This window comes from Anopheles bellator, chromosome 2 (assembly GCF_943735745.2).
Source record: "Anopheles bellator chromosome 2, idAnoBellAS_SP24_06.2, whole genome shotgun sequence".
NCBI classification, from domain to species: domain Eukaryota; kingdom Metazoa; phylum Arthropoda; class Insecta; order Diptera; family Culicidae; genus Anopheles; species Anopheles bellator.
This window is the reverse complement of record NC_071286.1, coordinates 55114924-55138717: the sequence shown is the minus strand read 5'-3', so window position 1 is coordinate 55138717 and position 23794 is coordinate 55114924. Positions and strand designations below refer to the sequence as shown.

At 47.2% G+C, this 23794-nt stretch overlaps 1 protein-coding gene across 3 annotated transcripts in view; it reads left to right on the top strand.

The window, feature by feature from the left end:
- Positions 1-23582, top strand: part of LOC131208824 (uncharacterized) — a 56825-nt gene extending 33243 nt beyond the window's left edge. The window contains exons 1-5 of one of the 3 annotated variants that reach the window (XM_058201727.1): positions 15881-15996; positions 16075-16197; positions 16399-16632; positions 22268-22514; positions 22582-23582. In XM_058201727.1, coding sequence (XP_058057710.1) covers positions 15967-15996; positions 16075-16197; positions 16399-16632; positions 22268-22514; positions 22582-22868 — 921 coding nt within the window. In that variant the 5' untranslated portion in view covers positions 15881-15966 and the 3' untranslated portion in view covers positions 22869-23582. Of the gene's footprint in view, positions 1-15880; positions 15997-16074; positions 16633-22267; positions 22515-22581 lie in introns of those variants that run through there. The other 2 variants (XM_058201725.1, XM_058201726.1) reach the window with 2 other exon arrangements.
- Positions 23583-23794: the final 212 nt, after the last annotated feature.

Below are 23794 nucleotides of genomic sequence, written 5' to 3'. Positions count from 1 at the left end.
GTTTCGCATGTTGCCTAGTGCTTGGAAGGAAGCTAACTGTGTCCATCTTTTAATCTAGGTCGCGGAATGAGTTTGCAAAACCTTACGTTACTTTTGTGTCAGTAATCCATTAGTGCTTGATGAAGAGCAGTGTCCATGAAGTCTTGTAGCTTGAATTTTAATTATTCAAGAGACAGGTGACTGATCCATGCAAACGGAAAATGGAAGCCCTTTTTGGTCTTATAAACGTTTTTTACCATATTCGCCTTTCATTATTATTTATATTCGTAAGTATAGTGTGGTTTGCCTTTATCTTACAACAGCTGACTTCAAACACAAAGAACAGCATTTGTCTTTCATCATTCATTGATAACTAGCGGCTAACGAAAAAACATTTATTTTCTACATATCTGAAGGTTCCATGAAATACGAGAATGAATCATTTATCTTAAGTAACAATTTTTTTAAACATCCATTAACTCGTTCTGCGTTTCTGTAAATACATGTGAAATTGTTTCCAACGTATTTGAAACATCCCTAATTCTTTCCTGGTGATTATTATATCATTCTTTCTCACAATGGGCAAATTCATCTGCTAGTTTACAATTGCAAAGTTTACAATATTTCAAGGTTTTTGCTATCTTACAAGCTTAAAAACAAAATATAGTTTTGTGAATTCTTCTAACCCGCAATTCTGCATTCTAAATTTCAAAACATATAAAAATCCCGTTATTATTACTCATAAGTAACTAAATCTACATCAGCTGCTATTATACCGAGCTGTAGATTGGAGATTGATTTCTGCTTCAAGGCATTAGCAGATCGCACAATTCTTTTTTCTATTTCATTACATATTTTCTGTGATAAATAATTGCTAAATTACATTGTATATGTAATATGTACAACCATTAACATTAATATAATTTACGACATGCGATTGTAACGCTGTTTCTCTTATTCCGATAACAAAATATGTATTATTACTGTGCCATTTGGACCTCTGTTTACAAATGTTTCAGCATCACAGTTGCTCCAAAGTATTCGTTAGCCACCTAATATCTCATTGTTGCACCCTTTTCCGCCAATAAATGTAGAACAACTATCGAGACGGGAGCAAACGTGGCACAAGCGAAAAAGGCCGGCAGCAGATGTCTTGAAACGTTTTTACAGATTAATGATAATGATGTCGGCGGCGTCGACCGTCTGCTTCCGTTCGGGACAGCGAAACCAGAAAGAGCAGCCCAATCGAACCCTTCTTGGCGCAGAAAATCACACGCCTCGCCGAAAAACACCGTCGAATATGGGGCACATTAACTCTAATGCCTGCCAGTCGTAAATTGAATTTTCCTCGGCCTCCAGGTGTTTTCCGGAGGTTCGCACATTTCGCCGCAAAGTGTCGGACGATTTCTTATCCTCTGTTTTGGGTTTTTCGCTTCTGTTTTTGACCGGCGAGCATCTGGTTGTGGGGCGAGTGGTGGACCTCACGCAACCTGTCACGCCAAACCCGTGAGCGGCTGCGTGAAAAGTGGCGCTACTGGCGCTGACCCGAAACTACGGCCACGGGCACGCTTTTGCGTGGAAATTGGTACACGAGGGGACGGCACTGAAAACATTATTTCCCTCCCGGCTGCAGACGGAAAAATGAGGGCTCGACTGCGAAAAGAAATGCACCAAGAAATTGTAGCTATTTTAATTGCCGGCAATGATCCAATTACCCACGGGTCGCTATAAACCCAATCGGCATGGCAGTGAATTTCCGGCCAACGGTGGTCAGCCAGCGACAGTTTGGCAGGAATCCGACGCCCGTCGCCCTAAACGATGGGGCTCGGATCTCTCAATGCCCCCGGGGGAAGGATACCAGATTCGAAAGTGTGTTTCGATTGCGGTGAAAATCTCGAAACACAAACTTCGACTCATGGCAAGGGCCACCAAGGTCCCTTCGGTTTCTCCTTCGCTAAAGGTCAGTCAGGCTGCGATGTAATAAAGTGGGAGAAAATATTTGTCTGCGAGCCCTCGGGGGAAACCGATACCTAATCGGTGGGTTGATTCCACAAGCAACTCACCGGTTTCCGATCAGGTAGTTGGGTTGTGACCCTGTGCGCGGTTGCTTAATCATCCGGTTTGCCTGGCCGCGTCTTCGTCTGGTTAATAGAAGCCTGAGCGGAAGTTATGGTTTCGAAATTTAAAGTTTTCAAGAAACACCTAACGCACCCGTCCCGGTGGTCTCGAAGCTCGGGAACAGCTCGTAAGAGCAACTTCGTTACGACAATTTCGCCCAATAACCGCGACTGGTTACGAGAACGGCGAATTATGGCCAACATTAGTAGGTTGAGCAATCGGTACTGAAGTTCAATTGCAAAATGAGCGGTTTAAACCAGCGAGCGCCGATGGACGGATAAGCCGAAACGGCCAAACTTGTTTCCATCGTCATGACGAGGGGTTGGTCCCTTAATCGAGATCATCACTATCAGCCGGTGGCCATCGTACGAAACGTGAATAAAATACCCCCAACCGGGTTACGTGATGCGTTGCGATCGGAAAGCTTTTCTCCGATCTTTGCGCCTATTACCGAACGGATCTGATAGCGTGAAGCGCAGCGCTTATGAGTCGCATGGAAATGTGTCAATTTGTTCGACAAAAATATGCGTCACTGAATCTGCGTTATAAACATAAAATACCTTTGTTCATCCTCGTCCAGATTACGGGACCGTGAACCGATCCGTTGAAGTTTGCCTGAAAGCTCCGAAAACAGAATGCACAAAAAACAGAGGAGGTTGCCAGCGATAGTTTCGGACATTACCATATAGAGAGATTATTCAATGTTCACACCCGCGATGGGCGCTCGATGGGAACCGAATGGCCACCGGGAAACACCCTGGTCCCGGGAGTTCGGTATCCGATTTTCGGTGGCCGGTGGAATATGGAAAGTTAATAAAACAGAAAAGAGCTATCACGTGACGTAAGGGGTTTTCGGTGGGTCGCAATCTCGTAATCGTATGCAGGAAAGCATATCCCGCGAGGGGGAACGGAAGATTAGTGCTGACGTAAGCCGATTCCGATAGTGTAGTTCCGAAATGCCTCGAACGGGCCACGAAGATCGGGTTCGATGAAAGTGACGCGATGCGCCGGGACACGCCGGAGCAGCCCATCTTCCCGGTGGTGGTTGTTATTTAAGAGAAAAGTATTTCTCTGCATTTTTGAGCAGCCCTGGGCGCGATCAGTCATAATTAACACGTGACTGTGGCCTCAAGTAGCTGCTTGTTGTGAGACAAAGCGGAATTTTCAGGCGCCTTGGGAGAGTCGGTAAGATTAATTCCTTTCACATTGTTATTGGTCTCTAGCTGTCGGGTTTCTTAATTTTCAATAACCATAAGTGAGCTTCAAAAATGAGGACCGTTTCTTTACATAAATGTTCTCGCTAATTTAGCAAAAGCCTAATAACATGATCGCCAACATCTCACTAACTTTCTAAGAACCTATTTAAAAATGTACCTCCAGTTGTGATAATGAATTCGATTTGAATGGCAACAATTTTACCGGGACTGAGGAGCCTGAAGCTAATGAATATTGAACGGATGCATTATATTGGTCGACGAACGTTGAACCGCTTGAGAACAGCTCAGGGAGCAAGCCAAATTTGAAAACCAAATTTCAAGCCAAATTTCAGCTGCCATGAGCTAATTGAAGTAACAAGACATTTCATCGTGTCCTGACGCACAAGATAAATTGCCCGAGCTTGGTGTGCCCTCGGAGCACGGCAGAACAAACATAGTCCAACCCGACGACGCATAGCCGCATAGCCGCGTAGAACATTTGCGCAAACATCTCGTCGTCTGTATTATCATGTTCCTCGATCGGCCCCTCTGGGGGCTTTCCCTGGAAACAATATTATTTTCATCAGGTTTCCTCCATTACTTGGGCCCACGGTACGGCTTGCAAAGCTGTGTATGTTTCAGTACGTCCGAACTATGCTAGAACTTCATTAATGGACACCGCCGGCCCCCATAATCTCGTACGGACATCAAGAGGCACTGATTCCGGTGTTATCCAATTGGTGCATTAATTTATGACATTCCCCTCGAAGCCACACGAACCACACGACGTACCATCCTCCTCTCCCAGGTGTTTGTCCGACAACACAGCGGACCGATGACCTCCGGACCTCCGATGGAATGTTATTAGAAATTCCGGAACTACCTTGGCGTAGCGGGCGGCTCGGAAGTACACTTCCACGCCGCAAAAGAGGCATTAGCACTCTGCTGCCGATATCTTCGATGCCGGTCTCCTGTGTGTCCGCCGTTGACCTGCAACTGTTCCAACACACGACGTCCGTAGAGCATAATCGGGGGGGGGGCAGATAGAATAGAAGGGAGAGAAAGTCGGACAGTAAAGGACCTTTTCCTGCGGCCGGCCGGCCAATGTCCATAGGCACCATTCTGGGGCACCGGCGATACCATAAACAAGGTTCAGAGAGGCACCTTGGCAAATATTATGAACCGTGCCCGTTATCTTTCCTCCCCTGGTGGACGTTAAAGTGCAGCACGGTTCGAGGTACACACCGGTGTGGTCATTACGTTTTCATGTACACTCATTACACGTCCCCACCGACGTGCTGCAGGTTGATGCCGCTTGCCGAGACTAGTGACATAGGGCAGCGGCCACTTCTCTGCTTAGTCTTGGCCAGCACCTCGCTTGCCCGGGTGGAATCATTAGCATACTCTCCACGGTTCTTCGGAACCACCGAGTGGGTCAGAATGGCCTGGCCACCGGAAACACTGGCTCCGCTTCCTAGGGGAACTTTTATCATTAGCGTAGACCAACAAATTTGTCCCAGTTCCCGGTGAAGGCTCACTTTCCGAAGACGATGCCGCAGGTCTCGGCACAGCAGGTGAAGAAATCCACTCTCACTCTCTCTCTTGGGACAGGCAAGCATCCTGCGGCTAATCTATTTGTGACTTGACAACGTAATTGCATTAGAATGTTACGAAGTTACACCGGAGAGTTCGCTGTACGTGTGGGAAGTAGCTTTGATCGGAATCGAGATTGGGTAAAGGTCGAAAATGCTTTGATTTGTTCCCACAAAAGTGGAAGTACATTGAAATTCCAATTAATCTAAAAGCGAATTGTTGGTTTGAAAGTTTAATACGTTGTAAAAATATCCAAACTCAACAAATAAAATAGGAACAGGCCCGGCAAACGAGCATCTACTTCCTATTGATTGCATAAAATTTAACCTATTTAATCTTGCCACGGCCATTGTTTATTCCATAAAAACGTTGGAAAGAAGTAAAAATCTCGATTAATTTTTTTTTCCGGCAAAATATGGCAATCGTAAAGTCTTTAAATGTAGGTTATATTTGCTTTATAAGCTGACCTTTGACTTTACCATAATTTTGAAAATTATTTAGAGTTTTACTAAGGATTAATCAAAAACATAGGTTAAGAGAAAAGAAATGGCAAAGAAAAACACAAGTGCATAAAAAGCATTAAAGGAAAATGAAAACATTAGCTAAGCCAAAGTTGTTGAATAGGTTGGTTTTTAGACAATATTTTTCAAGAACAAATAGCAAAACTTCTTGAAACTCTTACGTAACCGCAAATGAAACAACGGATACGAAACGTGCCTTTCGTCAAAAGCTAGCTAACGATTTGGATCATTATATAAGTGCTGAACTCGAAACACGGAGTCTCTGAACCACGCCTTTGCCAGGCGTTATCTTTGTGAATAGCTAGTCAAATTCCAGTATTTAGACTAATTAGACTATTTATATATACTAAAGACTAAGGCTAACTAGACTAAACTGAACCTAGTCTATCAAGAAATTTAATATTTAATAGGGAACAGAAATAAACCAAAATTAGCAATTTATCTCCTGACAGGAATTACTCACTATTTTGTGTTACTGGTAAAATACCCGTTAGTTAAGTTAGCTGATAATAATAGTCGTGTTCTTAAAATATGGCACCCCAAAGCTCCTTGTATACGATATTTTATCTCTTCTTCGCTACATCAACCAGACAATTTGGAAACAACCGTTTCTTTCTGCTAATTTAAAGCTCAAGAAGGACCTCTCCCGGGTGGCCCGGTAGACGATGCCGTTGTTTCGAAATTTCCATAACTTACCCACTGATGGTGGCGGTGGCGGCACCACACCACACGTGACTAATAACGATAATAAACGTAAATCGTAGTGCTAACCCCCCGCCTGGCAGTTCCGGCACCGGTTCCGAGTATGTCAAACACATAAATGTGTCAAACGCACGGGCCGCATCCCCATCTCAACCTGCTGCTTGTGTTGCACTTTTCCCAGCCGAACACCGCACCGCAAACGCCCGGAGAGCTTTGGCAGGAAAAATCACAAACGAAACACAAACCAAAAATGTGTCAACTTCCGGCGAGGGAAGTCGAGGTTTCTCGGGGAGTCCGGTGGTGCTGACTTGCATTCACTCGATGCACCCTCCAAGCGAACCGACACACTCCACTAAACTCCTAAACAAGAGTCAACGGAGCCACAAACCGCAACTTCAACACTCCGGTGGCTGGGGTCGCGGTCAAATTATTCATGAGCATAAATTTCCATGATATGTGATAACCGCATGGCAGGCCACCGCCCGGGGAAAAGGTACGCAGCAGCAGTTCTTCATTGGCCCCAGTCGGGCTTTTTTCGGTGAGAGCGTTTGGCGGGAATGTGTGGAAAGTGGAAAACTTGCACAGATCAAGGGGAAATATGCTTAGTTAGCCCGAAGCACCCCCCACCCGGGGTTCCACCACTAACCTTTCCGGACTTCCGGTACTAAAACCCGGCTGTCCCGGGCCAGTGTGTCATGTTGAGCGCGGTGGAGGTCGGTGAAGGTACGCCGCACCTTTTTGAAGGGAGGTAACGCTTGACCTGCTTCCGGCACCTCCGGATCAACGGTGGGTCGGCGTTAGCCACACGCAACAGCCTCACACGCACCGAAAGCATAAACGAGGGAAATTTTGTGGCCACACGGTAGTTTAATGTTGTTTTATTATATGCTAATTTATCAACAGCACTCCCACGGGTGAAGAATCGGAAGCGTAGCCCGGTGCCCGGTTAATCTGGGATGGTTGGATCACCACATCGATAGTCGAAGAGAATCCTCCGACAATCAGTGTTGTGGCTGCCAAGTCAAACTGGGACTCCGTCTCGTCGTCCGCACAATACACGGAACACGGAAGTGTGGGACTCCGCAGGAAGAACGCAAAAGTGAGGTCATCGAAGCAGGCCACCAGGGTGCAGTTTGGGCTGGGCGCGCGTAACCAATAGGACTAGAGTTCTCTGGTGCATTGTTTTCTATTTATTACCACGAGGGGAGGCGCCCGTTATGCTCTATGTGGGAACTGTGTCATTGTGGCGCCCGTTGATTAGCGACCGATGGGATAGACCTCAGACCTGCCTTGAGTGCTTTATTGACGGTGCACCGGTTGTTACGGTGCCGAATTTAGGCCAACTTAGGTCAAACTGATATCGGCCGCGGGAGCTGTAGGAGTGCCCAGCAGAATCGAACCCGCAGCGAGAGAGAAAACAACGCTTGTCAAACACACTAACCGGAGCATCGTTCAATTAGCTATCGAAAAAGAGCCGGACGGAGAAGCAACAGAGACCCCTGTTGTGGCGGCCACCCCCAAAATAGACACCGCACTTCCTGATAAGACCTCACCATCGCCAGGCCAAACCTTGACATAATTTATGGTTTTCCGATGATGTCGGTCGGGTCAGGGCGTCTCGTTTCGGGACCACCACTTTGCCTACGTCCGATTCAGATTCCCATCCCCGGACCGGAGTGGCTTCTTTTTTGCCGACTCAGCAGCCGACTCTGCGTCACAATCGGCGAACGGACGGCGGCCAAATCTGGACACAGGGGTACATATCAATCAATGCTAATGTGTTGCGTTGCGGAATGGCCCCCAAACCGAACTCCTGTGTGTTCGGTGGCGCAGTGCTTTGAGTCCATTATCGAAATCAAATCGATGAACCGGGCACTCCGGCACCGAAGCGTGTCGGGGTTCGATCCGATCCGTAGACTCCGGCTAATAAACCGGCAGCAATCGATGAACCGATAAAGAAAAGGGGCAACCGAATACGTCACCCCCACAATAGAGCCGTGTCCACAACCTGAACCTGAACACCTGAGGCTGTTTGTGATGCGAAGCATAATTTTGCTTCTGTTAATGTTATCGGCCATTCGCTAGAACTTTTGGGTGTAGGCAAATGGGTTCAGCAGGATCATTGTCAAATAAGCACACCAAACGAGCCTCATTGGAACCGCAACTCCAGTTTATTAATTTGGTAGCTTCTCGAATTCGAAACCGCAACCGAAACAATAGGAGCACATATCGTGTTCCTGCGTAAAGGTAATTTTGTGGAATTTCCGTTGCCTACCTTTGGGCGCTGCGTCTATTGGTGGGCATGTTGATTGTCTACAGCAGGGCACTAGTTGAGATAAGGCAGTAAGTGAGAATTTTACTCATGTTCTATTTATTCCTTTTTTATCATATTACTAGCAGTTTCCGACGCCCTTCGCCACGCCTCATTTCATTGTCATTTCTCGATGATCCGGTGTTTCAGAGGATCCGACTTCCTGGTGACATATCTGATCGGCTCGGCCCCTCTCGCTTCACGTTGGATACATTGCAAAACTTCCTCTCGATGAATTTGGTTCGATTTGTTCGTAAATAATCAGAATTATACAGAATTTTATATTACGTTTGAATGGGAGCCCCCCTTCGCGGAGGTGTGGGAGGGTCTAACTGTCACAAAATGTCACAAAACGGTGTCACAAAATTACGCTGTGCCAAATTTCACACTGATTGGTTCAGTAGTTTTGGACAAAAATCGATATAAATATATATATTTTAAAAAACCAAAAAAATTCTAATTTTGAACAGGGGAGCAGGATCGACTGGCAAGTAGCACAACCATTGACTTGTATGCAAGTTTTGATTCACAAAACATGCATGCAACGTTGCATGCAAGTTTAGGAAAGTGGATGTTGTGTGCAATGTTGTATACAATCTTGGTTGCGAAGCTTGCATGGAAAAATTGCATAATAATATTGCATGATTCGACCCAACGATTTTTGGGCTATATTTCAATATTGCATGAGTGTCAAATATTTTGGTGCAATTTTCCGAAATTTACAGCGGGAAGATTTAAAATACTCGGTACTTATTTGACAGAATTTGATATATCAGCATGTACTTTTGAAGCAGCGATTGAATATATTGATCCAAAGAACAATGTAATGCTACATTCTGTAGCAATTCCTATTTCACTAGCACATTTCTCACGCCAAAAGTTCAAACAACTTAATCACACTTAATAAATCACATCCCAGCCCAGTAATTTGTACGATGTTGTTGCAAACAAAGCCCGAAAATGCAAGACACCGCGGAGCTAATTATTAAAGTCCCTTTCGATGCGCCGAACGTCCAATGCCATAACTTCCCATTATGCGACCCATAACATGCCGCTGTTGGCTCAGTCGCAATAGAACTTTCGTTGGTGGCCGTGGCCGAAAAAAGGCTTCCCGTTTGCCTTTTTGGCCAGCACATCTTCGGCGTTCAGGAACGAACACAGAAAAGACTCTGCTGCACGTCGGCACGGTCGGCAAAACGGAAAGGCGACAAGGCGTGGATAACGTGCGCTAATTACATTTGCCAGTACGCTGGCTTCCTGGCCCCGGGGCGCTACCTGGCTGACTGGCTGGCTGGTGTGGCCCCAGGACAAGTAGCAAGATTGGCCTCCGCAAACCCCCGGTGGGGGTTCCATAACTGTCAAGCTGTCCTGGCCGGAGGAGTAAATTCCGAGCTTCGTTCGCCGCGGAGTGCTCGTTGGTCGGAAAAGTTGGTGGTGGAAATCTGTGGACCATCGTCTTGGCGATTACGCCTGCGGCTGCTCCGACGACGACGACGGTTGGTCTGCCGCGCCGTGGTCGGTGCGCGAAATTAACTGCATTAAACTTCGACGGTAACGGCAGGGCGCATACATTTAATTACACTTCCATATTACGGTTTGTTTGCGTTTGCGAGGCGAGCTGGTCCGGTCCGCGTTGTAGAGCAACGTTGCTCCTATCGGTGTTCGATCTCTTCACCGTTCATTAGCCCCGAGTCTCGTCGGGGAATGGCAAAAATGAAATTAAAAACTCAGGCGCACAGGATAAAGATCGCAGGAGATTGCTGAGTGAAACTCCTTCGCCTGGATGGCGGGGATCGCACTTTATTATTAATTTCGGGAACATTTAGCACGCGGGCCTTTTCGTCCAGCTCCCAATTGTACCGGAAAGTGTCATTCGATTGACAAAAGGGGGGTCGAGCAATCGACCGTACTCCATCAATTCATGCAAAATGTCCTCCCAAAGCATCGGTCCAACCGTTTGAACGAGTTGCTCGAAGCACTTGCTTTGCATGTGGAGACGTAGATAGGAAGTGACACTTTTTTGCCCCTGTGCTGGAGCTTTGGAGTTTCCATTTGGAGAGTTCCCGTTGGAAAGTTGGTCGTTCACGAAAAGTGCCGCTGCCGTCAACATGTATTCGCACTCTCTGCGGAACGGCACGTTTGTGACTTAATTTTTCAACACCATCCGGCAACCCGACCGAAGGCGAGAACTTTGGGCCATTTGGACCCCCCGGTGTCCATGGGGAAATAGGGAAGGTTCGATACTCCTCCCGGGAGCCACTCGGAGCACGTCCCGGAGGCACGTCCCCAAGTTGCCATCGTCTGTGGAAGGTAATGGTGTTTTAAAGTGTTTAATTCGAGGCAAGTAAATTACTACCAGTTTTTTTTTGTTTTGTCGTTTTGCGTTCGAAAGCTAAAATGAATTTTCTTCTTCCGATTGTCACTTCCGGTATCCGTGTTTGCTAGGGAAGTCACGAAACAATTTCGCATCGCGAAGCAGACGGGGTTTCTTCTCGTGGTGCAGATTTGGCATTGATTCCGATTTTGGGGCAAGACGCTCGAGCTGAAATCTCTGGAGCAGTTGCAACGTGGCGGACGTGACTAACAGCATGGCACTTCAAACATTCATTATCCTTTGATGGAGCGGATCTCCAGCAGCTCAAAAGGCCTGCCGATTGGACAGAGAGTACCCCCCGTGATGATCGTGATGTGATTACCGCAAAATGGAAAATTAATTCGTCGTGCTCGGGGCTTATCCTCGAGACCCGACACTGTTGCAGTAATATTAAAAATATTCCATGGCACTACACGTGATTGATAACGGGCGGGGTTTTCGGGAGCTTCCGGTTCTCCGCCGTTGCCCGGAACCAATTAATGTATGCAAACTCACGGATGGCACAATAAATGTTGCGACCATAAAAATGTGCGATCTGTTTTGAGTGTGTGATCGACCAGTGACCATTGATGTGGCTTTCAATTATCCTTCGCGCGGCCTTTCCATTACGCAACAATCAAGTGGCCATTAAGTAGATTAAACAAGGAATTTCCCACTCACGGGGGACCGCATAACAGTTGATAGGTTGAGAGACAGTGACATTTTTTACAAAAAGCCACGTTCCACAACCGGAACCAGGAGTGGTCAGCGAGCTACTGGGCTGTTCAATAAGCTCGTAGCCGCGACTTTGTAGCTACGTATTCGGCCGAACAGACGGTGCTGCTACAAGTTTAATTTTATTTTGTAATGTTGGTACACTCTTCGTTTGAACGTATGTGAAGTTTCATTTCAATCGATCGCTTAATTCTGTTTTTATAGGACATTTAATATCGACGAGTCACAGTTTTTTTTACAATGGAAAAAATCAAGTAGCGTGTAGTGATTTAATTTTTGATTTTGAATGGTTTAACAGCGAAGAAAATCTTTGGACTAATGTTGAAAGTGTATGAGGACTCTTCGCCTTCAATTAGGGGGTTGAAGAGAGGGTTTCTGATTTACAACATGGTCGTACTAGCGTTCAAGACGATCCATCTCGAAAACGTTTTAAAAAAAACAGACACAACGCCTAAAATAGTAGAAAAATGCAGGATATCGTATCGGAAAATCGTCGATTGACTGAAAGAGATTTAGTACAAAGCTAAATAATAAAGTGTATTTCGAAACATAAAATTGTGTTTTTCTCATCGAAGCTACGAACTTATTGAACAGTCTAGTAAATGGAGTTCGTAAGGGATGCGAAATCCGGAATAGACCGGACAGTGTTGAAGAACACTGGTTTTTTTTAAAGGAACACTTTTTTGAGTGTCCTTTCTTTCTCTATCCCAATCTTCCCAAAGGGTCCTTTTTCTGGCCCACCTGGCCAGGAGGCTGTGACGGCAATGAATTTCGTGCCACAACCGTGTATTGTTTGTGGTGGCCGTCGGTTCAGATTGTATCGAAACTCTGTCGGAAGCAATAGTGTTGCGCTGCCTTTTTGGCCCAGTTGCACCAAACCGAAGGTTTTGTGTTTGTGTTTTTTTCGACACCCAGACAGACCTCAGGTTGTGTTGAAAGGCGCCTCTGCCGTCTCTGTGTGCGCGGCGTTCCAGGCGAAGCGGAAGAGTGATTGCCAGACGGAGAATTCGCGGAGTGTCGAAAGTGGCGGCTCCGACTCTAGCGTTGCGTGACTGCATACGGTGAGCCATTTGCTGAATTGGAGCTCGCTGTGTGTATGTTTGTCTGCGGATGGTAATTGAATTGCTCAGCCCCAGCGCTTCGATGGCGTTTCAGCACACTCTTGGAGCGGAGCAGCCTGAGCCAGATCTGACCGAGAAGGCGTGCAGAGGATGCACGGTGCAACGTGCCGCTGTCAGGACCGGAAGTCCGGAAACTGGCCGGACGGCGAGACCGTTTTTTTACCCCGTGTCCCATTTCAATTCAACTGCTTTCAACAGCTCCGCGGGAAAGTCCAGCAAAAAGTTGGTCCAGGTGTCGCGCTCGTGGGCTATCGTTTGATCAAGGATCAGGGTGTCTCTGGGCAAGGACTGGGCTCGTTCCACGGTCTCAAGGGAGGGAAAGATTTAATTAAGTTATCGCCCCGCCGAGGGAAATCCTTCGCTGGCGTTGGCTGGCAACACTTTTGCGCTTTTACGCGCGATATCCTGCTCATCTTGCCTGTTTTCCTTGGGCCCACGTTCCGCATGAAAGGCAGAGAAGTAACCGCGCCGCGTTACTCGAGAAAACTTCCTCCCGAAAACCTTTGGCCATCATCAATCTTCGGGTGGATTAGCATAACGCCGACAGTCTATCGACACCACGCGGGTGACACTTATTAGCGCCGGCGCTCCGATCCATTTTCCGTTCCGATGCAAATTTGGTAAAATTAATTTCCGAATGGGTTTTGCAAGGCTCTACGCCTTGGTGGGCTGAAGGGCCCACGTAAAGACGACCACCTAAGAAGTCGGAGACAATTGAATTAGGCTAATCCACGGTGTCGTGACGATGGGCTTCTGTCTCCGAGAGTCGCCCACCGAGCCCGATGGAGGCCACCCGTATGAAGAGTGACACATCGTTGAAGATAGTGAGGGCTACAACAGCAGGGCTACAGAGGAACCGCCGACTGCGGTCAGCCGCGTAAGACGAATGCACTTGGGCGTGCGCGGCGATAAAAGGAGCACGCAAGCAATTGAGTTCCCGCGCTGTCGTCGTCTGGGGATTGAAACAATCATCAGACAACGCACGGACACTGCTCCCCAGCACTCTGGCGAAGGCTGGCGAGGGCTTCTGTACGCTGGAGGGCAATTAATCAAATTTATCCCATCCGCCGATGGGCGTCTGCCGATGATGGCTTTACAGCGTCGGGGCGCAACAAAAAGGGCCGCACGCATTAAGTAATGGCTCTTTTCCATTAATTAATGCAAATGAACGCTGTTGGTCTGCTGGGCCGAGGCTGTTAAACAATGTTTCGCCCACTAATGGGAGTCGGAGTCCAATGATTCCTGTGGCTTATGGGGAAAATTAATTTAAATTAAAATGCTGCTGAAGTTTATATAATTTTGAACTTTCAGTTCGATCAGTGGCTTTTGCTGTACAGAAGATATATAAAAATTCTGTGTTAGTGGAATATGAAAAACCCTTAATCTTGGGGACTCGTTTTTCGTCGTTTTGATTTCTTTGTAACCTTTTCACTTAATTTTATTTGCCAAAAAAGACACTAAAAATAAACCGGCCCCATAGCAGTCAACTAACGGCAAGAAAACACTTCGACAGTCCTGGAATACATTTATACTCAGAGTTCAACATATGCTATAACTCTGCTTCTGGCAAAGGCTGCTAAAGGCCCACCGGGCCCAAAACCTGAAGCATGTCAACTGGAACTTTGACACGGAGAGTTGTGTTTGCACCTTCGCAACGATTGGTGTTTGGTGAAAGGCAAACCACCCGTTCCCATCCCGGTGGCCGCAAATTAATTTTGATTCAAAACATTTAAACATTCATCTCGGGAGCCATTAGTCAGCCTCGGTGCGCTCCGTAAAATAATTATGTGCCAACAGAAATGAAGACGCATTTCGTCGCGTAGGACGCGTGAAGTACCGTCGTCGTCGTCGATTTCGCTTTGCCGCGGATACAACACCGGGACATGTGTTGGGGGATGATGGATGGAAATCGTTCGTCATGTGAAAGCAATTCCCTGGGCAATGGGATGGTTGGACCCCTTTTCGGTGCGAAAGCGCAGCCAGCGCAGCTAAAATTGCTTCCGCGTGTTTTTTTGCGTCGGCCACCAAACAGTGGTTCCCGGAAAGAAAATGAAGCTACCAGAGAGTTTCATGAAATAAACATATGTGCGCAGAAACTCTGGACGTGCATCCATCCAAGAAAACTCTCCCCGGAACATTACTTCCAGCCCGGTAGATCCAGCGTCGTAGCGAATGAAGACATCGAGGCGTCACTCGCAGAAAGTCTTCGTTTGACGCTTGATTTCGGTGATCGCTACATCGCCTGGACTGGGCTATCCGCTGGTCCTGGACGTCCTGGACGAAGCAGACACCGGACCGACGCAAAATCGCTCGGTTTCGAAGAACCCGCCTCGCCCGTTGATGGGTTTGTCCTAGATTCGGTTGATTAATCATTTCGTTTTCTTTCTCTACGAGCGACCCAACACGCAACCGTGTTTCGCTGGGAAGGATAACATAGGGAGCAAAGGATTGTGGTGCTGTTGCTTCATCGTCCGGCTACACGGAGCAACTTTCCTGGCTGTTTCGCCCGTGTCACCGAGCGTAACTGGCCACTTTATTCTGAACGATCAGCTAACTAGGGCAAACAGTGCGACCTGCTGCAGATTGGATGGCGGACCTGTGCCCTGTAGCGCATCGAAAACGCTTCCGTTTCTTTCTTCTTCATGCTTGCGCTCTGCTTTAAAGTGTAGAGGTGGTCACTTTCGCGCGACTAGAGAACCCTTTTAGAGAACGTCGGATGTCGGCCACACACACCTCTGAGCACACGATATGATGTCACGGATCGCCAACGGTTGTGAGTAGTGTGGAGAGGGCTTGTGTTGACAAAAAGGGGAGCTCACATCATAAGGCGACTTTATCTAATCTATCCGGAGAGTGGTAAGCATTTTGCTCACCAACGAACGCTTCACAAAAGTCAACAGCCAATATTGAGCTCGACATTATAGTGAGGTGGCCTTTGTGGGAACTCACCTTATCTGTAAAACTCTGCAGAAGATAAGGTTTAAATCAATGTTATGGTTATGGAATATGCTCCATTCAGGTTGTTTTTTCAGTGTTCCAAAAGGATCTTCCAACCGAGACTGGCGGTGTCCGAGAAGCCCACAGGACCAATCATTCCTTTTCCCAGGAAACGCACACAAACTCGCGGAATCATAAGTGCAATTATATCGTACAGATTTGTTCGCTCGGGCCGGCGCTCGATTCTTATCGCATGCACCGCCGATAAACTCTGTCACTTGCACGACGCCATTAAGTACACCCAGACCCAGTCACGTCTACGCCACACCGAGCGACAGATCGCCGTATGGCTCGCGGACTGCGGGTTTAGTGAAGGTCCAGCCAGAGAACGTCTTGAACGATGAGAAAACTACTGCCAAAGCCGTCGCATGTAAATTAAACTGTGACGTGACTCTCTCAAGAGGCTCAGTGTCTAATGTTGGGTTTTTTCGCTTTCGTTTTTTTGCAGATGACACACCTCCAGCGGCACCGGTTGGAGTCAGTGAGTGACCACAGTGGCGGCTCGGCCCCGTCGAGCTCGTCGAGCAAATCGAGCGACAGCTCCGACGGGTCGGCGTCGGAGATCTGCGAGGTAATGCAGGAGTGGTCCCTGGACGGCAGTAGTGACCCGCAGGCACACCCGCTGCAGCTGCACCACCATTCGCATCACCAGCACCACCACCACCACCAACACCATCATCACCACCTTCTTCACCAACATCATCATCAGCAACAACATCATCTTCATCGCACGAACGCCGCCACTCACGAACAACATCTTCAACACCAGCAGCAGTCGTCCCTGCAGCAGCACCTTGGCCACGTCCGCCCGCTGCCGGTGGCCGGGCTCGGTGGCCACATCCCGTCGCCGGACGCGAGCTACACGCAGGAGGACGTCGGCGACGAGCCGGAGGATGACGAGGAGCTCGAGTACAGCAAGCACGACCTCATCAGCCTGGACAGTGGCATCATCACGGACTACGAGCGGGGCCAGATCGAAAGCTTCTTCAGTGGACTCGGCACCGAGGTAAGGCACCGGGGATTGACATGTTTATTTGTTGCGGCGGGGCGAGTGACAGAGCGGCAGTTCCCGGTCGGAGCTTCAAGGTGGGGATTCGTTTTAAATGAAATTCCAATCCAATCGGTGCTGGGCGACGGCGGGCTCGGGGTAAAGATGATCCTAAAGGGCAGTGAAGTGCACAAAGCACAAAGTTTGCCGAATGCAAATCGATGCATCGACAGGCGTCCTTGACAGCCAACGTGTGTTAATTCCCTTCTATTAATTGGTGCTCCAGGGATCGGCTCCCGAGTGTCCCTCAGTTGGATTCTTTAAAGTTATCCTCAACAGAGAAGTGATCAACTCAGAACAACTATGAGTACGACTTTTGCTAAAATCAGTGAGTTAATTTAAACAGGCTCGATACAGCCACGGACACGGATTATCTTTCGACCTGCATCTTTATGGCGGTTAACGAAGCATATCAACGGTGATCCATCAAGTGTTTGCATTTTGGAACGTTAAACTTCATTCTAGAAATTGTAAACATTTAGTGAAAACTTTAACATTCACAAAATGGGACGCTTTAAAGTGGTGAGTCTTCAACTCATACTGTGCGAAGATCATTTCCATCTCTGTGGTTATGTTAATAAGCGAAACTGACTTATTTGGGGCGTTTTTCTGCGAAAATGAAAATGAATTCCTTTTTCGAAAATGAAGAGGAATGTAAAATTGAAGCTAAAAACGTGAACGACATTTGGTTTCAACCGGACGGGCAGCCACAATCGATATTTTGCACCCCATTTTCGGAATCCAAACAGTACATGGATCACCTAGAATGTTGAAAGCTCTCCAGTTACATGTTTGTTAAACCTCAGAAGAAGGAACCGGGTGGTATTTATTAGTAACTTGTTGGATCCAGTACAATTTTTTTCAGAATTGGATACTGGTTTGTCCCGATGATGGATGCGAGGATGCTGCAGCCTTAGGTTTTTCTGCTTCCAATAAGATTAATCGCTTTTTAATGAGCCATGACGCTTCGATCCGTTTTCCAGCTAATTGTTGTGCAGACCAAAGTCGGAACCTTTAATATAAGTTCCCGAAGGCGTTTTTTGGAACCGTGCTTATTTGGTTTTATCCAACTTCTTTGATGTAAGTCAACCAATTCACCGGGAACATTATTCCTCAAATAAATCAAAAGGCCAAAATAAAATCTCTGCTCGATTGCTCAGAGTGATATTTGACGATTGGACAGCTTCCATTATGTCTATTGAGCATTAGCTTACCGCAAAATTAACTACCTACGGACTATTAGAATGTGATTCCGGCATCATCGTTCGTTAATCTGAGAACCTTTCGCAGTCACAAGTCACCTTTCGCAGTGCGGTATTAGGGATGTCGGTGTGGCTCATCTCAGCCAAGGCACGATGCCCCCTATTTTACCCCAGGCCATCCCCCAAGCCCACCCAAGGGTGGCCGGCGCACGTCATTTAAGAAAAGAAATGATGCGTCAAACCGCGACCAGCGAGTGGGCCGGAAACGAAGCCTAAGCCATGGCGAACTGAAATGTCAACAAATAGAGCCAAAGCCAACAGTGAGCGCCTGTGAGTCATTGAGTCGCTCAAAGCACCCCTTAAAGTGCGGGTGTGTGAGTGAAGCCCATTAGAGGAAGTCGCTTCAGTCCGCGCGCGAAATTAGCGACAATTATTAGCGCAACTTCGTGAGTCAGGCGGCGCGCTGTCTTTGGGTCACGTTTGGCATTTCTGATTTGCTGCGATGTGCGATGCGACTTCGACAAAGAGAGTGTTTGATTTTGGGGTCGCCATTCGCTGACTTCTGGGAACCGCCATCAGGACAGGAGATGCTGACGACGATGCTTTACAGCCAGTCATGGGAGTTCGAGAACTGCCATCTGTTGCAGCTCAGGCAATGGATGAACTTTTTTCGCCCCTCAACCTTCCAGGATTGACGGCGACGACCAACGTGACCGGCGGATATTCTGCTCTCATCTCACCGTCATCAGTATCATCTGGAATCGCGTGATGACGGGAGTGAGGCGAACCACGTGGCCGTTACGCCATGATCTTCGACGTCTGGCGGTGCCAAAGCCAATACCGAAATGGGGACAAAACGAGGGCTAAAGTCAGCACAAAAAAGTTTGTCCCATTTTTCCCTCCAGCAAGGTTTTGTTTCGCTGTCCCAGGGACGTCATGTCCGTTATGATGGGGGGCATCGCATCTTGTGGAGTGTCTTTTTGGGCTCCCCGTGAACAGTTGGTGGGCCCTCGGCCTCGGGGGAAAGATTTACGTCCTAAATGCGAAATATGTTTTGGGCTTGGTTTATGACACACTCTGCCCAAAACCGACGGTCCTCGCAGGGACCTTGTCAATTTGCACCCCTGGCGTGTATGGTGCAGGATCTTCGAGTACCAGAGAAAGGAGCGAAAAAAAAAGCGTCGAACCAGCGAAAAGGCGAAGAAGAAACAAGAAACGGCGCAAAATGGCCGGCCACAACAAAGAGAGCGTGATTTTGCATCTTAAATCGAAAAGTTATCATCCGGTAATGATGATTGGTGGCTTCGACTGGCAGATGGCGCGGCTGGCGTGGCGCACTTGATGCTCATCTTCGAGGAGCGTTTTTATTCGCGTTTCGCGCACGTTTTTTGGGTACGGGGGGTGTCCGATGATCGATAGTGTCTCCGAACCGTGCGCACTTTGGGGCGTACGGCAGCATAAAGCAAAACATGGGGCCGCTCATCCCAATTTGGGGCGACACGAAACAGTCCACGGGGGACCGTCCGCCGGTGCTGGTGCATGATAAGTAAAGATGATGATCGTTGAATGCAGAAGATAACACCACCCTGGGCCCCGTGCCTCACCGTGCCCGAAAAGCACAAAAGCACTCCCGGTTCGGGGCTGTGAGTGAAATCTTATGAAAAGTACCTCACGGGAAAAAAGCACAACACAAAAAATGGCCAAAGAAATAAGCGGAATAAGCAATTGATTGTGCGCAAAATGCCATTGGGAACGAGATCGAAAAAAAACCAATCAGGCGATTTCGGTGGCCTCATTGTCTCTCTCTCTCTCTCTTTATCTGTCTCTGTTAAGGTTTAAGGCAAATTGTGTTGAAAATGCAAAAAATCACTCTTCACAATTTACTGTGCCTCTTGCGGTTGTCATTTGCATGCATGTTCGATGACTTTTTTCGTAATTCTGCCCATTTTGTATTATGTAAAGATTGGGACGAATGTAATGAGGTGTAAAGAAACTGTGTGGGCCGAAGCCCACATTTTAAACCAAAGCATTCGGTGACTCTTTATTTGGAGAATTTATAAGAAGCTTAAATCAAATAAGCAATAACGGTATAGTCAGTAAAATTGCTCATTAATAGTTATTATTAATTTCTTATTTTATAAGACTAACACCTTACCGTTACAATTTTTTCCATCGCGACATTGTTTTGCATCAGACAGTGTGGAACAAATTATAGCACTTGAAAATATCTCATTTTTTCAAAGTAAAACCCTACGACATTGGCAAGTTTTATGAATTGAAATTATAAAATTTAGCATTAATCATAAAAAGTAGTGATTTCGATCTGAACGACAATTACCATTCTGGTGCAATTTGCTATCGTTTGAAACCAATGAGAAGGATCTAGAAGCTCCAAAAATGGGTACCACACAAATTTAACGAAGGACAATGAAGTCGGAAGTTGAGAAGTCGGATTGTCAACTTGGCAATGAAAACTTGGTTTAAAATTGGTTTTGGAATTGGAATCCCAAGCCCAAACACTGGCTTGGCTTTCAACTGGTGAATCTATAGATTTTTGTTAACTTGTTGGTTTGTTTTCCAGGTGGTTCGATCAAACGCAAAACTTTTTACTCTAATACACGCGTTCAGAAATAATAAATTAGCCTCTTTTTCCATATTTCCAAGTACTTAAACGCCCCAAGTTATGCAATCGGCATGACAACTGATCGCGTATCAAACATAGAATCGACCTTTTAATGGATAGTCATCATTCGATATAATTTTTTTGCCAAAAATCTTATTACTAATGCTGTTAAACATACAATGGAATATTAATTAGTAGAGTTCGTGATCCAAACACGTATCGACATTCTCTGGTTTCTAACAAATTAACGTCCTAGACGTCCTAACAAGTCAAAATTCATTAGGATAATATGTTTCGTATGGCATTTTGTAACTGGTTCACAAAAGACCAGACATTCCTGGTACATAGAAATGTTTGCTTGGGTTAATCATAGAAGTCAAGCTCACAAAAACAAATATCAAAATAAACTAATTTTTAATTTTAATACCTAACAACGCGGGGCATGTTTACGGTTCACTGCCAAAGCTGATAAACTGCATTTTTTTTTCGTAGTGGACTGTACTAATTCCCCTGCAATAATAAACAATAGCGTGACGCACTAAAACCGGGATAAACGGTGAATGTGGATCGCGATCAACGATAAATGATAAATTCAAAATATATTGAAAAACATTATTACATTATTACAATTATTTGTTAAATTACAAGATCGTCAAAAGTGCAAAACAAAAGTACACAGTTTTCGCTACATGTGAGGTTGATTTAAGCATTTTTAGTCACGACATCACGTTTTCGCCAAATGTTACAATATGTTCTAAGTTCCTTGCGAAAGTTCCGTCCCGAGTTCGGTTGGGAAGAACTTTGATCTAAGAATTTTCAGCACTGGGTTTCGAGTGTAAGACGTCCAATTTGCGTGGTTCGCTCATTCTCAAGCCATGTAGCGTCTGACGCGGTCTAAGATTTCATCACCATTCGCTGGAACTTGCGGCACGGGCAGCATGGAAAGGAACAACCCTGGACATTCTGGCGACGGCAAATTTTCATTCGTCTGCCCTCGGACGTATCCTCGTAATGGTGCCCAATGGACCCATTCGTTGCGCGGTCTGCGGTGCTGCGGTGAGTTTTTTTGCGCTTCTCGCCCGCATACTTCGATCTAATGAATCTCGTCGCGGGCAGCCGCAACCAGAAGCAATTCATTTACACTTCCTTGCGGTGAAGAAAAATAGTTTTACCTTGAATACCATTACGACGAGCTCTCTTCCGAAAGAGGCACCGTAAAAAACCGGGAACTTATTAGCATCAAACGAAGCCCTCGGAGAAGGTGTGCCGTACCGAGTTTCAAGCACATAAAAAAATATGCTCGTCTCGCTGGAATGAAAAGAAAACACACCGTAACGCTCACGTGGCCCGAACCCCGAACGAACGGCGTAGCGCGGCAAATAAAGAGCCCCGTAAAAGAGGGTCAAAATGGGTAAACTTTATCAAACACATTTTGCATAAACTTTGCCAAGTTTAACGCCCCGGCAGCAGCCATCTGGGGGCCACTTCATCACCGATAATCAAGAGTCGTCGCCCATGCGGGGCGCGTCCTAAGGACAGGTCAGGTCGCGAGGTGTTACGACCGGATGCTTACATATGTTGCTGGGCCGAGACGACGACGGCAAGGTAGACAACAAAGCTCTTTCTGAATCTGAATTGCAAAACAAATTCTCTTCCCGACACGATGGCTTCCTTCGAACGCATAGGGTTGGGACAAGTGCTCTGAAGGCGTATCCTATTTCCAGTCTGCGGGTGTGTGTTAACAAACTTCGATTTCGTCTTCTTTCAGGTGTACGTTAGCTCCTCGCTGGCCAACCTGTACGAGCGCGTCGGGAAGGAGGACTGGCGTCTGGTGTTTACCGGAATCCCGGTGCTGCTGCACGACAAGGGCAGCACCCGATCGCGCTGCACCCCGCGCGTCACGTTCGTCCTGGCCGAGCGTGGCACCTGCTTCGCACTCTGGAAGGACACCATCGATAACTTGTCCGACTACAAGGTGGCGGCCGCGGCCTTCCACACCATGTGTCTATCGGCAGGTACGTAGCTCGGTCTCACGTGGAACTCAGCAGCTTACTCACCGTCGTCTGTTTGCTTCCGTTACAGATCATCGCAAGGTGATCGGGTTCAGCTTCGACTCGAACCAGGCCGCACGGGAGATGTGGGTGCGCGTGGAGGAACTGACCAGCAACCCGGAAAACATCGCCCTGTCGGCCCCGGGCCGGAAGCGCAAAACGCAGAAACGTGCCAAACCGATCGTGCTGCCGCCGAAATCGCAAATCTCGCAACCGTGCCAGTTTAACCACGTGACGAGCGTCACCACCAACGATACGCCGCGCTACTTCAGCCTCCAGGCATTCGTCACGGCCCCGGTCAAACACCGGGCACCGTAATAAGCACCGGGCAGGCAGAGTTTATTCTCAAACTCGGAGCGAGCAAAGGACAGTGACGAATGGAGAAAAGAGGCATGGTTTGTCCAAGTGCACCCCCGAACAACCCGTTTTGAAATGGTCGTCCCCTTGCGCAAAGTAGCCGATAGTGACACACGCGCGTACACTCTTCACTTCGTAAGTCAGTCATGACAGCTCTAGAGGGTTTTAACTATGCTAAGATAGTGTCCATCCATCAGGCATCCATTGGTGCTTGTCAGCTTCCGTAGATTACGAGCCGATGGAGAGAGAGACTGCAGTGCCACATTTTGTATAAGCTTAAGAATGGTCTCTAGTGTGTTAAGTGAGTTATGCAAAGCAATCCACTTGCAGCCGGTCAGCCAGCTGATCCTGAAAAGCAGGGAAAACTCGGATAGGCTTTGAAGCAGCATCCTTCGTATCCAGTCAGCCGATCGCGTGTACCACTATATATCAGTGAATGGTCAGTTTTTAAATGTGTGACTGTGATAAAAGGATAACGAAACGGAAGGAACTCGATATCATATGCCGGAACACGCGGATGGCAGGTGGAAGCAGCATTCTGCAGCATAGCGAAGGGCAGGTGATATGCAGGTTGAGATAGATGATAAGAGCGGAATCTTACTTCAAGCGTGTGTGTTAACACGATGCACTCAAACATTTCAAACATTTGCTTCGACACGCCCGCACTGACCCGTGTCCGATGAACGGTGAAGAAGGCATACGTTTGTGGCCAACGCAAAACGTAACCACACTGAATGTTGTTGCCAACATAGGGGCACGTCTTTCGGAACATCCATTTCGTGTACAAAGTAAAACCCCTTCTACTGATCTACGTCGTCTGCAGCAGAATTCACCTCCCAGCGAGGGTGTTAAAATATGAATACACACTTATGTAATTGGATGGACTT